General features: G+C 41.2%; 1 protein-coding gene across 3 annotated transcripts in view; it reads right to left on the bottom strand.

The window, feature by feature from the left end:
- Positions 1-16,942, bottom strand: part of sgsm2 (small G protein signaling modulator 2) — an 86,931-nt gene that overhangs the window by 13,927 nt on the left and 56,062 nt on the right. The window contains exons 5-13 of one of the 3 annotated variants that reach the window (XM_028573098.1): positions 13,285-13,452; positions 11,376-11,443; positions 9,537-9,685; positions 9,244-9,378; positions 7,258-7,382; positions 6,031-6,098; positions 3,408-3,571; positions 2,661-2,793; positions 2,228-2,365 (exon numbers count right to left, since the gene is read on the bottom strand). In XM_028573098.1, coding sequence (XP_028428899.1) covers positions 2,228-2,365; positions 2,661-2,793; positions 3,408-3,571; positions 6,031-6,098; positions 7,258-7,382; positions 9,244-9,378; positions 9,537-9,685; positions 11,376-11,443; positions 13,285-13,452 — 1,148 coding nt within the window. The remainder of the gene's footprint in view (positions 1-2,227; positions 2,366-2,660; positions 2,794-3,407; positions 3,572-6,030; positions 6,099-7,257; positions 7,383-9,243; positions 9,379-9,536; positions 9,686-11,375; positions 11,444-13,284; positions 13,453-16,942) is intronic. The other 2 variants (XM_028573099.1, XM_028573100.1) reach the window with 2 other exon arrangements.

Below are 16,942 nucleotides of genomic sequence, written 5' to 3'. Positions count from 1 at the left end.
CACAGGACCGTAATGAGAGGGGTGGAGGAGGGGGGCGAGGGGACGGGGAGGGGGGTGGCGGGGTTAGTGAAGAATTACAGTGAACAGCATTGCAGCAAACAACTGCACAAACAACTGAGGAAGTCAAAGAAGAGAGAGAGAGAGAGAGAAATCAAACAAACAGAGGAGGAGACTGTGAGAGGATTTTCAATCACAAATACGTAGAAACACATAGTCGTTCTTTAAAAAAAACAATGAAATGGGTGCATTTCCCCATGCAAAAATTGTTGCATGTCGCAAGTGAAAAATACAAGGACAAAAAGAAGGAAACAGACTTAAGTCAAATTAAAGGAGTGCAAAAAAAAAAACTAAGCAAATTATCAAAGCGATTCTTAGCCACGACAGTGTAAACCCAAGAGTGTTGAGGCATGCTTCCAGAGCTATACCCTCTCAAAACTCTAAGGCAGTCAGCACTGCAAATCCAAGAATGCAAAGCAGCCGGAAAGGCCTTGACCTAGACAAGGAGACCTGGGGAAGTTTGAATCTGTGTAGCAGTGATGAAACCAGGTAACAGACATGTGCAGTCACTGTGTTTGGCAGCATCTCTATAAAACAAGTCTATTCATTTGACAGTGTGTGTTTCACAGGCTTGCTAAAGGATCCCTGCCAAGCCAGTGGATGTAACTGTGTCGCTGAGCCGTGGGAAGAAAGGGAAGAGACAGAGAGAGACAGAGTGACATTTAGCAGAAAGGGTGTAAGGGCAGTGTGTCAGCACCTGCTGTGGCATTAGTCTGCATTGCCAGACCTATTGTGGCATTAACTGGATGTCTGATAATATCTAAAGACAGGATGTTATTGTGCCAGATTACGTTGTCCAGGAACTTTAGCCAAATTAAGCCAACAAAAAAAAGCTGAAAATGTATTATATTGTTGGGTAAATGCTATGGAATGGTGGGATTCGGCTACCAGTGACTGAGACTGTGTTTTATATTTGGCGCCTTGAGATGATCCAAACTCATCTGGCTGCTTACTGACAGGCTTTGTAACTGTCGCATCACAATGGTGTGTGAAGAAGACTTGCTCATTCCCTTAGACTGCCTCTCTTTTTGCGTGTGCTCCTCCTTTTCCTATTCTCCTCCATCTGATGCTCGGGACTTGCAGGTTCACTTACAATTCGCCTATGCAAGCATCGCACAAGATCTGCATTATAGTTGTCACTGGAGTTACACATGCAGCACTGGAGACTGTGCTGACAGCTCAGTGCTACTTTCAATTTGACATTAGGGTTTGATGATGCCTTGATACACAGAACAATATGAGCCTTTGATAATGCTGTACCTAAATTACATAGGCCTACTTGTTCTACACATTCATTTGTGTCTGAAGAGACAGCGACAGAGTGGAGCAGGAGGCGCACACAAACGCGTTGGTGTGCCGTTCATCTGCATGTAGCCTAGTGTGCCCGTGCAATACGATTGAAATGGGTGGCGGCAGCAGCAACAACAACAACAACATCCACTGTGTAAAGAGGAAGTTAATCAGCTGATTGATGGGCGATAGCAGAGGTAAAGCCTGTGTTGGTCAATACAGGTTGAAAGGGCAATGACCAATGGGGAAACATCAACACTGACGTCATCTCACTCATTACGACCAATTGTAAAAATTCATCACTCAGTGACAGAGCGACTCAGTGACTCAGCAACATCGTTTCTAAATTCTCTGGCTGGTCCTTGCGTTTCATTCAAAAAATGTAGCAGATTTTAAATCTAATGGTACAAGTACAAGTTAGAGGCTGCCAATCGTATTAGCTATTGTTGGACTCTTTTGTATCTATTGGCTTACTATTGTCTCAGATTTAATATGTTAATAATTTGTAAATGGTTATTTAATTGCCATCGTTAGCATTTCTTTATAGCTCTTTCAATATGGCTAATATATGAAGTGCATAATTATGTCATCAAAAGAACCTCAAAGCAACTTTGCTTTTCAGTTTGGTGTTGATCAGCCTGAACGTCCCCATGTCCTTGTTAACACAGGCAACCCCAGCCTACTCCACACTGTTGGGCTCGCCCTCAGGAAGCACAAACACAGGCAGACGAAGCCGGGGGAGGTGGGGTCGGGAGGGGCGCGGGAGGAGGGCCTGAGGGGGCATGATGGGTGGGATGCAGGGAGGGACGTCTGAAGCCGGGGTGAGGTCTCAGGAGTGGGGGGCGGTGGGGTCGGGTGGGTGTGTTAAGGTGATAAAAACCTTTCATGACATTAGGGTCTGTGAGGTTCCGCGAGCAGATCATTGAGATCATAGCATGGAGCCTATCTTCCTCTTCCTCGTCGTCGTCCAGCGACGGAGCGCGGCTGCCCGTGGTGTGGTGGTAGTTTATAGTGACTGCTTGCACCAGTGGGACAACAGAGAACACAGTTAGAACAGGGCCACCCTACAGGCCTCGGGAAGAGCATTGTGGGAAAGACACCACACACACACACACACACACACACACACACACACACACACACACACACACTAATTTGTAAGCACATCATGGTAAAACAATCTTTACACAGATATAAAGTACTAATTTTACAAAAGGCAAAAGCAATCACAGAGATGAGTGTTTAACATAAAAGGAAGATTACATTTTTGTCGTGTGCACCAGTGTGACTGACAATGCAAAAGTGTTACTTACTGGCGTCGTAGCGGTATCCAGGGTAGACGATGCGAAACACGTAGTCAGCAGCTGTAGGCTCCTCACCGTTCCTGTCCTGGTCAATGAGCCTGGCAGTACTGCTCCTCTTCTTCAGTTTAGGGAACACTTTTCCCTGCAGAACACAAACAAATGTATTGAAGTTAACACAAGGCCACAAAGCTCCCACTGTGTTTAACAAGCCAAATCAGTTTGGAAATAACATCAAAAAGGCAACACTGCTTTGGATAAACGTCACTTTTATTTGGTATTTTCCTAGGCCAGTTGTTGCGGTTGAAAGATTGCTAGTTTGAATGTTTAGATTTTTTTCTTGGGGGGGGGGGGGAGGAATTAAAAGTGCACTCAGTGAATTTTGAAATCTTACCTGCAGTCAGTAGACTGTAAAAAATAATGAACATAGCATCACTAGTAGCATTTGGCCTTCGCTACCTTGTTTTTTTTGGAACCAGAAGTTACCATATTTGGACAAAAGGCTGAGCTTTGGCCGGCTAAGCCAGTGTTGTCTGGCGCTGCGCCTAGCTAAACACCAAAGACTTCTATACAATCAGACTTATTTTTGGAGCTAGTGAAGTCGATCCCCGGCTGGAAGTTAGATAGAATGCAGTTTTAAGCCACTTCCGCATTGGCTTCACTTTATAGGCACAGAAGTCGCTGCTTCGACTGATCAGGCATTAATATAAATCTAACCTTATATTTAGGTGTGAATACAACTCTAACAAGGTGACACACCTTGCCTTTCTGGGACCAGAGGGGGGGCTCCAGCTGACCCCGTGGTAAAAGGCCTGTTTCCAGACAGGCGAGGAAGGCCAGGAGGTGACCACCAGGGGGGAAGTGGAGAGGCGGCCGCTGGATTCCATCCTGACTAACCAGAACCAGTGTACCACCACAATCAGCTGGAATATGATGAACAAACATTAAACAAGGATGAGTTCGGAAAATATAATATAATATCGGCCTATATATCAGAGACTCCTGCAGAGAGAGAAGCCCCAAGAACGCTCAGTTAAAATATGGAACAATGACAGCATTATGGCCCTGCAGGGTTGTTTTGATTGCACAAACTGGGAAATTTTTAAATACCTTGAGATAAAAGAACAGGTAGAAACAATAACTGACTACATCAATTTTTGTGTAGACACAGTCGTACCCATAAAAACCACTAAAATCTTTCCAAACAACAAGTCCTGGATCTCCAATAAATTAAAGCATCTTATAATTGAAAAGAAAAAAGCACATTGGAATCAGGATGACACAGCCAAAAGGGACATACAGAGACAGATAAAAAGACAAATACAGCTGGACAAGTACAGTTACAGACAGAAGATTGAGGCAACCCTAGTGTCAGGCAACTCCCGTGAGGCATGGCAGGGGATCAAGACCATGACCAATGTCCCACACAAGGGCAGAGGGAAACCCTCCCTGAACCTGCCTGGAGATGAGGGATTGGAAAGGGCGAACCAGCTAAACAGCTTTTTTGTCGCTTTGAGAGTGGAAGCGATGCTGGGGCCGGCATTGTGCTGCCCCCTCCACCCTCTGCGTCTGTCCTAAACATCAGTCAATCGGATGTCTTTCACCTTTTTAGCCACTGTAATCCCCGGAAAAGCTGCGGCCCTGATAAAATTTGTGGTAATATCCTTAAGCACTGTGCAGAACAGTTAGCCCCTGTGTTAACCGATATTTTTAACTCCTCTCTTAACATCTGTAAAGTCCCTAACCTGTGGAAATCATCTACAATTGTACCTGTGCCAAAACTGCCAAGACCCACAGAGTCCAATGACTTCCGACCAATAGCACTGACATCTCTGGTCATGAAGTGCCTGGAGCGTCTGGTAAAGAAGTACATTGTATCCCAAACCCACCATCTTATGGACCCCCTGCAATTTGCTTATCAAGCCTCCAGGGGGGTGGATGATGCTATTCTGACATTAATGCACCTTTTGCACACTCATCTTGAGAAACCAAAGACTCATGCCAAGATTTTATTTGTGGACTTTTCATCTGCTTTTAACACTATGCAACCTAAGATCTTGCAGACATTTTAGCTAGTGAATTTTATATTGATACAGGTATTATTAATTGGATCATGGACTTTCTTACCAGTAGAGTCCAGCGGGTCAGAGTGGGCTCATCTCTGTCTGATTCGATGACAACATCCATAGGCTCCCCACAAGGATGTGTTCTATCTCCTTTACTATTTATTCTATACACAAATTCATGCACTAGCACTTTACAAAATAGGCACTTTATTAAATACGCTGATGATACAGCATTAGTGAGTCTGCTACAGGACGGGGAGGTAGATCATGGGCCAGTTTTAGACTCCTTTTTAGAATGGTGCAATAATTCACATTTAATTTTAAATACCAATAAGACCAAAGAAATGTCCATAGATTTTAGAAAGTCACAGCAATCCACCGACACTTTTATCAATGGTGGTGCCATTCAGGTTGTTACAAACTACAAATACCTTGGCATTGTACTGGACAACAAGCTTAAATGGGACTCTTGGACTGACCTCTTGCAGACTAAGACACAGCAAAGAATGTACTTTTTAAAGAAACTGCTTGTTTTTAATGTTAATAACAAAATGCTCCAAATGTTTTATACTGCTTTTATTGAAAGTGTTTTAACTTGCTGTATTATCTGCTGGTTCGGAAATGCCACTGAGTCTCAGAAAAAGGCAATCAGAAAAACTGCATTAACTGTCTTAACTGCCAGCAAGTTACTTGGGGTAACACTACCGAGCATTGAACACATTTACAAAGACAGACTGGTGAGAAAGGCTAATAACATTGTATGTGACCACACACACCCCCTGGCATCACATTTTAAACTACTGCCATCTATGCGTCGTTTCTGCTTACCCCTTCTGATCAAGAACAGATACAAATTTTCTTTCGTACCACAAGCCATAAAAGCCTTAAATCAGTCAGAATAAGCTAGTCGTCCAGCTGGTCTGACCATACCCGAGGGTGTATAGTGTATTGTAGTGTGTGATGTATATTCTTCATTTTTTTTGTTTGTCGGTGTCTGATATAATAATTATTTGTTTGTATTATGTCTGATGTGTTGTTATAAAGTGCCTTGCAATTGTGCCGCAAACCCAACTGCCCCACGGGGACAATAAAGTTATCTACTACTACTTAATAATAAGAAAACCATCATTGCCCATTAACAGCCAATTTACACTTTATCAAGACAAGCAATCAATATTTTGACATGACAACTTATGAAAACACTGTCCCTTCATGACAATGCTTTTAATATAAGGTGATCGATGCAGTGTGATCTGACTGTGTGTGCAAAGATGACTAAATGTGGAGGTATTGAGGTAAAGTAGCAGTGTACTCACGGCGTTGGTGACAGTGGATACAGACTATCTGGCGCAGCGGGACGGTCAGTGCATAGTCCCAGTAGATACTGGCAGAGAGGGTAAGACAAGGTGTAAAATGAAACTTTAGAGGAAGTTGCTCATTTCAAATCACTGCAAGTGTCAATAAATGCACAATTCTTTCCAGACCGTCCTCACCCAGAAAATGACGGTATAGGCAGATTGTGCAGATCCATATTTACATTTGATGTTAGGCGACGACCTCAAGTGGCCATAGTAATTATCATGTGAGCAAATGAGGAAAAAAGGTGACAAAGTATACAAGTGCCAAACTCTGCGTTACAAGGCAGGTTGGAGGGGCGGGGGATGGAATGGGTCAAACAAATAAATGTTTTACTCAGGAGACTGGACTTCGTGTCCCGTGTGAAACCAAAAGTCGAAAGGTCAATTTTTATTTTAAATGAATCGATTTTTACGGATGTAAGTGTGAGGTAGTTACGTGCTCATTTTAGTAGTTTTACGTGACTCTAAGCAAATACCTGATGTTTTCCTAACCCTAAGTATTTTAGTTACTTAAACCTAACAAGTTCCGTTTCACACAGTTAACTACGTGTTTTGAACTGTGGCTGTTACCTTAAACAAAACGGTCACGTGACTAAAACTGCCAGCGCAATCACATGTTGCGCTCATGTTTTTTAAAACTCATTTTGTGGCCATGTCACGGTGTTAAATAGAACAGACATTTAGGTTGTTTGGGCAATCATTGGCAATCAACCTATTTTGTTGGTTAGGTATGAGGACGCAGCGGTTTATTCACAAGTAGGCGTTAGATTCCCCAGGCTGTCAGGAAGCTCAACAACCTCCCCTCTCTCCCTCCCCTCCCCCCAAGAAATCTGGATGCTGGACCCCCCCCACCAGCACCATCAGGATCAGCACCGGCAACTTTATAAAAAAGACGACACAGTTTGATTTTGCCTGACATTTGCACTATTTAGAATGTATTACTGTATTGTACATATTACTAATCTTTTTTTAATTGTCTTTCTTTATCTTATTTGTACATATTTCTTATCTTTTTATTTTATACTTGTTATACGTGTCCTTATTGCACTGTGGGTCGGAGAGAAACGCTCTGAGAGAAATTGCTCTGTATGTCTGGCACATATTGAAGAATTGACAACGAAGTTGACTTGACTAGACAATTTCAATATAATCTATATATATATATAGTAGGTGGGTTTTGGCCACCTCTTCTCCAGGTCACAGTCTCCCAGAGTGCCGTTGATGAGCTTGTTGGGTGTCCACTTGAGGGTGAGGTTATCGCCAGCCTGGTGGAGTGAGAAGTAGCCCCGCAACACCTCCATGTCCTTCTTCTACCGTGGGAGAAGGAAGAGGAAGCAGAAAGGAAATAATGTGAGACTTCAGGTTAGAAGAAGCACAAGACTGAGAGCAGAACATTGAGGCTGCATCCTCGATTAAACAATTTTTATCTAAACAACAGTTTAACCACTTGAAAACTTGCTTTCAAATCTTAGTTCAACATTTTGTAAACTATGTTCATTAGCTTCTGAAATGAGATTGATTTCAATCTTCTCCTAAAAGTCAACTAAGCACAGTTCCCAACATTTTGAAGTATTTCTTGAAGTATTTCTCTTAAACACTTTAATTATTTGTGGCAGAATAAACAACATTCAAAGTTTAAGTTAGAAACATATTTACTAACTTATACATTTATGAGAATGTAATACTCAAAAACACATCTGCTTCATCAGGAATCTTTGATCAGATTGAAATAACAATGGTGTCTTCACGGCAGCACAAGCACATAACCCTCAGATCAGATCATTAAAAACCATCCTCAGGGCCTCTGAGTGTGGTCTACTATACTCTAATATAGATTTATCATATTGAAACAGGATACGTTCTGAGATGCTGTTAAATACTGTGCATGCATTCTAGATGTTACATTGTATATAAACAGAAACTATCTTGTGATATGAGAAGCAGAGAGAACAGTCATATACAGACCCATTTACAGTTGCATGCGCAGCGTGCAGTGAGTGCTGGATTAATCTGTATGTGCACTCAGCCACTAGTGTTAGTGTGGCTCTGTCAAAGGCTGAGCGTTGTGGGAGGCAAATATGTGCTCATTATACATTACCAAGGCCAAACATGGTGAAGCTACTTGGCAGTGCAGAGCACATTACAGGCAGGAGAAAGATAGCTTTCATTTCAAAGATCACACATACAAAACACGGTGTGTCTGTGTGTGTTCAGCACAATAATGGATGAAAATAACCATGATTTGCAATTGATCTGTACACCAGCTGAGTGGGTTCAATGTGCTGTACTGCATGTACGTAGGCTTCCAAGTTGGATTTCTGCCTTTATCCCAGAGCAACAGTAGCTTCAGGGCTTCCACAGCAGCACATCCCCATCTGAACAGAATTTACATCAGAAAAGGTTATACCAAAAATGTACATAAAGTCAAGATAGACAGCTAGGAGCTAGGAGCTAGGAGCTAGGAGCGCAGAGTGTAGCTGTAACCCACATTTAATCAATGTGTGAATTTACAGATCCCTGTGAGCGATGTCACAGCAACAGTACATACACGTCTTATATGATCATATAGTTTAACTGCAGGATATCACTGCTTTGATAGTTATCTTCTGATGGGTAAATGGCTGGTGAGTAACTTAACATCTTGGTTCAATAACACAACCATCACATACAGTTAAAACTACATAAACCTGCTACTTCACCAGAATTGTGCACACTGCTGGATTGACTCTGGTGTGCTGGATGTTACTTTACTGCTTGCACTTACTTTGGTAATATTGTGCTTTTACATTTTTACTCTCTTGAAAAACATGATGGAACATTTGAAAATAAATACAAAATGTTGAATATTAAGTCAGAAAGTTGTACAAGAATTTCTCTTCCTCATAAACATACATTAAAGAGTTGGTTCACCTAAATAACAAAATAAAAAACATAATTTACTTAATTTGTCCATATTTTGAGATATGTCTGTCAAATGTCAACCTATCTACAGACCCTTTGGCACAAATGTCAAATGCAGCACAGATATTCCAGGTGTATGCGTCAGGTGCTGGTTCGGTAGGATTATTGGTGAAATACAATTTGAAGTTTAGTTCTAGTAGATAGTCAGACAGAATATTAAAAGGTACTGTATATAAAAGCTGGTCAAAAAGTGAAAATGTGCAGTCGTACCGGTTGCACCAGGACGTTGTTTTTGCCGTAGAGAAGGTGTGTTCTGGAGTTTTGGTGAAGAGACTCCACATACTCCCTTGCTGATGCAGCAAACCTGTCATCTGACATGCTGCCACTGGACTGCCTCTTGCGAATCTAGAAGAGATAATATTTTTAACAGCAAACTTGTCCAACTAATAACTTTTACAACAACTCCCATCCCACACAACCCCAGTGATCACGTCTTCCCACCACCATACACAAACACATCCTTAGCACTGAAGCAGCTGATCTAAAGCAGCCTCCACACTCACCCCCAGAGCAGGCCGGCGGCCGGCCGATGTGTCCTGGCCCCGGTGGGCCCCGTGGATGCGGTGGCGCTGAACTAGCTCGTTGGCTGAAGGGTCAGTCCAGAAATGATCTGACGTCTTGAGTTTGGTGTATTCCAGAGCACAGGGCCCAACTGAGAACACAGCACACACACATGCAGACCCATTAACAGATCCATTTGGCAGAAACTTCAATTTAAACCTTTTGAAAGTTTACTTCAGTGCTTAGCTGAGGTGAATATATACTTAAGGTATTTCAAAAGGAAGAAGATCTCAGTCTTTTATAATGTAATGAAAATGTTTCCTTGATATAAGACTTGGCATTAATAAGCCTACATGTTCAATGTCTAACTGTTTTAACCCTGTGTTTGATGTGTGTTGTTGATCTGTGAAGAGTTACTCTTGCAGCAATTTCTCTCTGTCCAAAACAAATTTCTTCTTAGGGAGACTAATAAAGAGACTTTGACTTTGATTAAATCATTATTTAAATGCACTTATAATGTATTTACACAGGAATTGATAAAACCAGATCTGAGCGGAGAATCGTGTTCTTTGATAGCAAAGTAAGTTTACTAACTGGATCTAATCTGACCGACCACAATCTACAGTAGTACTGTTTTTTTTATTTCTGCTGTCCAAAATGACTGACTTGGAGTGTCTAAAACATGTTAAATTACCAGGCAGTTTGTAGCCTATTGTGTATTGTGTAAAGACGAAAACCAACTATACTCTCAATACTTTCTGACTTCCCGACACAGACTTTAATCTTCACAAACAGCTCACAAATACATACATCCATTTAAAAATAGGCTCAGTAATTTCCTAAAACAGCCGGACAGTTTTTACCAAACGTTACTCAAACAGGAGAAAAAAGTGCATTTGCTGGGGACTATTTTCATCCATGGATTAATCCACATTTAGTGCACTACTGCGATTATTTGGGGCAGCAGGATGGTGTATGTGGGATGGAGCCAAAAATAAACAACAGTGTGGCTCAATGATGTGTTTTTAATAGTTTATGGGCAACAATGGAGCTCTACGGCCCAGATAAGATATATAAGGTTTTGATACATAGACAACACTTAGTTAGCTAGTAGAGCTATTCATTGTTGGCTTGGGTCTTTTCATGAGATTTATTGACAATACAAAAAGATATAAAATATCACCAGGCATATCCTTTAAGTTACAGGAAGTGCAAGTCATTGGGAAAATAATATATATATATATATATATATATATATATATATATATATATATATATATATATATATATATATATATATATATATATATATATATATATATATCACCAATAATCCTATATGTAATTCCAGTTTAAGTGCAGATGGTGTTGTCCCAGCTGTTCCTGTTGCGGATTCCCTCATTAGCCCTTGTTAGCTGTTATCTGCCTCCTCTGCACTTCGTTACCTCTTTAGTCAGTGTGGATATAGTGTTTATTTTGTCACACTGTTCGTGTTGTCTTCTGGTTTAGTCAGCTAAGCTCTTTGTTGTCTTTTCCTGGCTCACTGCATGTGTGTTTCGGTTTCTCTGCTTAGTAAACGCTGCCTCAGCCTCCTGCCTGCTGTCAGCCTCCAGAGCTCCTGCTGCCACACTGTCAGTGGAGGTGGCTCGGACATGTCTGCTCTCAGAAGGGTTGAATTTATGTTTTTTCAATTTTTTCAATTTCTGAAATGACTTTCTAATTCTTAATCTGTCTTGATTTTACATGAATACAGAAATCTTTGTTACTCTTTTGTACTTCATTACTTTATGTTACTGGCCTCTGGGACATTTTGCAACTAAAGCACAGTGTGATATACTCACCCAGTAAGACTGCCAAGATGGGCCCGAAGACTAAGTCATGCATCAGAGCTTCCCTCTCATAGTATTTACTGCAGGGATAAACACACAGCAAAAAGTAAATCAAAGGAAAACATCAAATGTCTTCAGTAGGGACTTGACTTGGGAACCAGAGGGTGGCCGGTTCATGTCCAGTGGGCTGGTAGCTAGATAGGCGCGCTTGAGCAAGGCACCAAACGCCTAACTGCCCTTAATGCTGGCAGCACCATCACTGGACATCTGTGTGGTCCTGTGTGTGCGTGTGTGTATTTCCAGCCTATGTGCATGTATGTGTGGGTAAATCTTTCCCCCCCCAAATATCTGCACATACTTCATTTCCCAGAAAGCCTTTTAATAATATCCAAAGAAAAGGGCAGCATTAGCTTCTTTCCATAGCTTAAAACAAATATAATTTAGCTCTGGATGATAGATGTTTAGTATCATAATTGGCATCCCTCGCTTAGAACTAATTGTGTAGTGCATTGCGTCCTGGGACCTGTGTCACAAAGCAAGATTAGTAATTTAGCCAGCTATCTTTAGGCTTTTACCCATTGACTGTAAAATTAATGGACAGAGCATCCGGTTCGGACCAAACTAACTTAATAATTACTATTATAGCTGCAAATTATTAGCGCTAAGTTTATTTTAATTCCCGACAGGACTCCTGAGTGCAGTGCAGATGTTTCGCACTTTTATTCTATCGCTGCAACTCTGGATGTAGCAACTTTGAGATTCATAATTATTTTAGACTGAATAAGGTTATAATAAGACATTTAAAGTAAACTATTGCCTATAGTTTACTATCGTTCTCCTTTCTGCTGTGGCACATATTACTTGTTCATCAAAGCACCAAAATGTCACTACAGACAGTAAATGAGTTGTCTGTGGACAATCCATTTATTTTTCATACTCACTCTAGACTAATGAACATCTTGAATATTAACTCTAACATCTTGAATATAACCACATTCAAAAACGTGTCGTTTCACGTCATCCAGCGGATCTCGGTGGACCTCCTTGGACTCTGTGCACTGACGCCACGAAGTGAAGCCAAACACCGCTTATCTAAACACACTGCCCACACAAAGATGACACTCAACTGGTTTAAAATCAGCAAAGTATTACTTAAACTTTCGTAATCTGCTGCTACAGTAACCGAAATTTCATGCGGGTATCATTTCATCTCATCCCATTTTTTTTCACTTGTGCTTCTGCTAATGTTGCATGTGACTGCCTTGTAACTAAGAAGTCTTCCTCTTTCATTTGAACGCACATATATCAGGATAGGAAAACCCAGAGTCAACAGCCAGTTTATAATCATGATTAGATTATTCGGATCACTAACGCTAGGCTCAGTGAAGCCATGTAACCCCCGTGAGAGCCAGACTTATTTCATCTTGCTTCACAATTCAGGCTGCAGGTCTATTGAGGTTGCTGTTTGTTGAGAAATGTGCTACTGTGTGACTGTTGAACACTTGCTCTTTGTTTCTGAGAGACTGACAGAGACCTTGACATTTACCATGGATGCTTCATCACATTAGATGAACTACACTGCAATTGTCTGAACCTGATGTCTGAAACCACAACATCAAACAGCATTACTCAAGTTTATAGGTGGATTTTTTTTCTCCTTTATAAGTGTGAATCACATTGTCATATGTCTGTGAAGCTCATCATTGCACTTCATGTTTGAGGCTTTGATCAGTGAAGTGCATCATTCCACTCTGGCTGACGCACCGAATGCGGACAGCTTGTTGAAGCACACAGTGGAGAACACAGGAGAAGAATGAACACTAAATAGGTAATTCAAGGGACTGTTCATCATTCAGCTACGGCAAAGCCTGGAGCGGGGTGCTGTGAGTCACTGCTGGGAGCGAAGAATAAAACAAATCACCTGGAGTTGTCCACAATGTACTGAACTATCTTGTCCAGAACTTTCTCGAAGAGAGCCGTTCGGACCCAGATGTGTTTGATGGCCTGGGCAGAGAGGGGCTGAGGGGGGCGGCTGGTTGTGGAGGAGCCCTGTCTCCTCAGAGGTTCATGGCCCACGCTCTGGCTTCTCCTGCAGGGCACAAAGCACATGTCAATACTATTGACAACCACTACTACACAGAAGAGTTTGCGTCTGTATTGTGCGGAAAATGTATCGATGTATCGATATTGCTAATAGTGTCCTATCAGCTTAGTGAAAACCTCATTAACTGTTGATGTCTAATGTAAGATGTCAATCATGTTCTAAGATACGCAAACAAGTCCTGTTCAGTGGAAGGCTGCTCCTTCCCAAGTGTAGGACCAACAGACTCAAGAACCTTTGTCCCTCATGCCGTCATACTGTACAACTCCTCACTCGGGGGGAGGAGGAAATAGGGTAAAGAGGACAGAACAGAACACTGTGCAATAAATTATTAATAATCTACTCACATACATACCTGGACACTCTAACTGCTCTTAACTGCTAATTTATGCTAAATGTCATTTATTTATTAACTGTATAATTACACAATACCATACACAGTCCTATATACCTATATATCTATATTTATTTATCTGTAGTTTATTGTTGTTTTACTGTTTGTTTATTTTTGTAAAAATATTTAGCTAAAAGTTTATTGTTATTCTTATACTGTATTTTTTCTATCTTTTTTCTATTTAAAGAGTGTTTTGTAAGATGCTAAAATCTGCTGCTGGAAATCTAATTTCCTTGCGGGAGTCATCCCAAAGGGATCAATAAAGAGAAGTCTAGTCTAAGTCTAAGACAGAAATTAAGAGTAATAGTCTAAACAAAACATACAACATGGTATAGCTGCAAATTTGAGACTTTTTTTTGGTACAACTTACAAGTAAGCAATGTGAAGGTTAATAAATGAAAAGAAATTGGGTCTTTGACCATCAGGAGGCAGTATTTAACAGCACAATGACTTGTTAGATAGTGTAGTTTATTACAACTCATTATCATTTATAACAGCTGATCACTGTTTGGCTTCCAATAAATCTGTACCATGTCAGACAGGAGGTGCCATCTTATGTTAGAAATCAGCTTTCTGAAGTATTTCATGAATATGGAGGCAGATGCATGATGTCAGCCTGAAGAGAGGATCATCTTCATCTGGGACGGAGTTTAAACTCGAGAACTTCTACAGCAATCAGACAAAACCATTCACACACACCCACTTTAACAAGCTAATGAATGTGTGCGGGTGTCTGTGCTGACGGGGACTCGGCTGCCACAGTCACGATGCTAGTGTTTGAGTGTGTGTGTGTGTGTGTGTGTGTGTGTGTGTGTGTGTGTGTGTGTGTGTGTGTGTGTGTGCTAAGTCACGATTTTCGCAGTCCCCTTCCATTTTGAAGAAGTGTGTCTCTGTCTGTGTATGTGTGTGTGTCTGTGTGTGTGTGTATATGTGTGTGTGTGTGTCTCTCTCTGTTTGGTGTGTGGTTGTGTGCGAGTGTGCGTGTGTGTGTGTGCATGTGTGTGTGCAGTGACAGTACTCCAGGGGATGGGGGGAGCATCAGGATGATGTCAGAGATAAGACAGAATGGAAAAGAGACATGGTCGTCCTTTTCTAAATAAAACCTGCAGTGTGTTGCAGTCTTCTTTTGACATGAAACATGAGCATTTCCTCCTGTATACTTCATTTATAACTTCTATTCAAGTTTCACCTCGAGGTATATGTTGCTTTTGTTGTTACCTACAACATTGTTAGCTGATGCTACTAAAGACAAATGCTGTCAATAGTTATGAGATTGAGATTATAAAATTGCTGCCTGCAACGGCAAGCCAAAAATGACTTTTTAATTAATATAGCTGCTTGTTTTAGCTGACTGAGCACAACAAATACATAAATTTTTCCTAAATGAAAACTAGGTTTGGAGATAAAAAGGTTAATTTTGCACAGGAAGAACCTTCATGGTCAGTCTTAATTGATGCTGCTTCTCTGGATGAGTATTTTGATACATCATACATCATTTAGAAACTAGCACAATAAACTATTATGCATTCCATAATGATGTCTTTCCTCTAAGCATCTGTTTACATAAGTGTATAATCTCTTTGTAATTATAGAAGGCTTGATCAAATGTGTAAATCTCCTCTATGGAAACATCCCTCCCTACAGTGTTCTGTCTCTCCTTCTCAATGCTGCGCTCTGTCATTGGTCGTTACAAAAATGTGAAATGTCAACAAATGTCATAGCTAACTTAATTGATTACAATGATTACAACCAGATTGCATTTTGAGCTAACAAATGAAAATGTAAAAAGGAATATGTCAGGGTGATTTATTAGTTGTACAATGTGAATTTTAGTTCTTGCATAGGGCTTGAGAATGTTTTACATCTGTTCCAATGGAGGGACCACCTGACATTTCCTGTGAGGAAGTAACAGCAAAGAACTATCCAAACACAGAAAAAGGCCTTTAGGTGGGGAAAAAGCCTGAAGTGATAGAGAGGGGCGAGACACCATGAATCGTACAAAATGGGGCTAATGGGAAAATACTTGAACAGTCTCTACTCAAACACATTCAAGGCATAGCACTTAGTTGTACACCCTAAACTGACAGAAGTAGTTGTGTGAAGAGTAAAAAAGAGAGACAGAGAGAGCAAAGTTCAACCGTGCTTACATTTACACCTTCACACACCTGACTTCACAAACGCAGCCCCCCTAATTGCAAAAGTTGGAAACGTGTAGTGGGAGGGGTTTTAGACGCTGTGTGACATTGATTTGATAAGCTTGTCGCATACTTAGTCTCCCATTGCCAGACCATGGTCTGGCTGCACCCCTTATCTATTCTGGGATAGGGAAAAAAAACTCTCCACCTGGGCGGTGCTAATCCCTGTATGTAGCAACGATGTTGTTTCAAAAAGACAGCAAAGATAGCGAAAGGGGAGGGACATGTTAGGCTTTCTCCCAGTTGCGATTATGTGATTATGTTTTAGTCATTAAAGTAATTGCAGAGATCTTGGAACACAACAAAATCTCATTGATCAACATTAAAGGACACGCCCCCATCACCATCAATGGGACTAAGGTGGAGAGAGTCAGCAGCTTCAGGTTCCTTTGGGTTTCACATCAGCGAGGACCTGACCTAGACTCACCACGCTGACACCATCACAAAGACCGCAGGATAGCGGTTCTTCTTCCTCCGCAGGCTGAGGAGGTTCCACATGGACTCCGGGCAACTTCTACCACAGGTTGCACCATCGAGAGAATTCAGACTGGCTGCATCACCGCCTGGTTCGGCAGCTGAACCGCCCTCAACCGTAAGGCTTCAACAGAGAGTGGTGAAAACCAGGACGCAACTGCCATCCATGGAGGACCTCAATTATAAATTAATTTTAGGGCTGCCAATCGATTAAAAAATGTAATCGAATTAATTACATACTCTGTGATTAATTAATCGAAATTAATCGCATACATAATTAACGGTGCCTGAACCGATACTTTTTAAGAAAGTAAAAAAAGAAAAGAAAAAAGAAGGGATAAACAACAGTCGGCAACATTAAAGAAGGGCTTGTTTATTGCTAAGGCCATATGGTCAAAATTAAATGATTTGATAA

The sequence above is a fragment of the Perca flavescens genome, chromosome 3 (assembly GCF_004354835.1).
Source record: "Perca flavescens isolate YP-PL-M2 chromosome 3, PFLA_1.0, whole genome shotgun sequence".
NCBI classification, from domain to species: Eukaryota; Metazoa; Chordata; class Actinopteri; order Perciformes; family Percidae; genus Perca; species Perca flavescens.
This window is presented reverse-complemented; position numbering and strand designations above follow the sequence as displayed.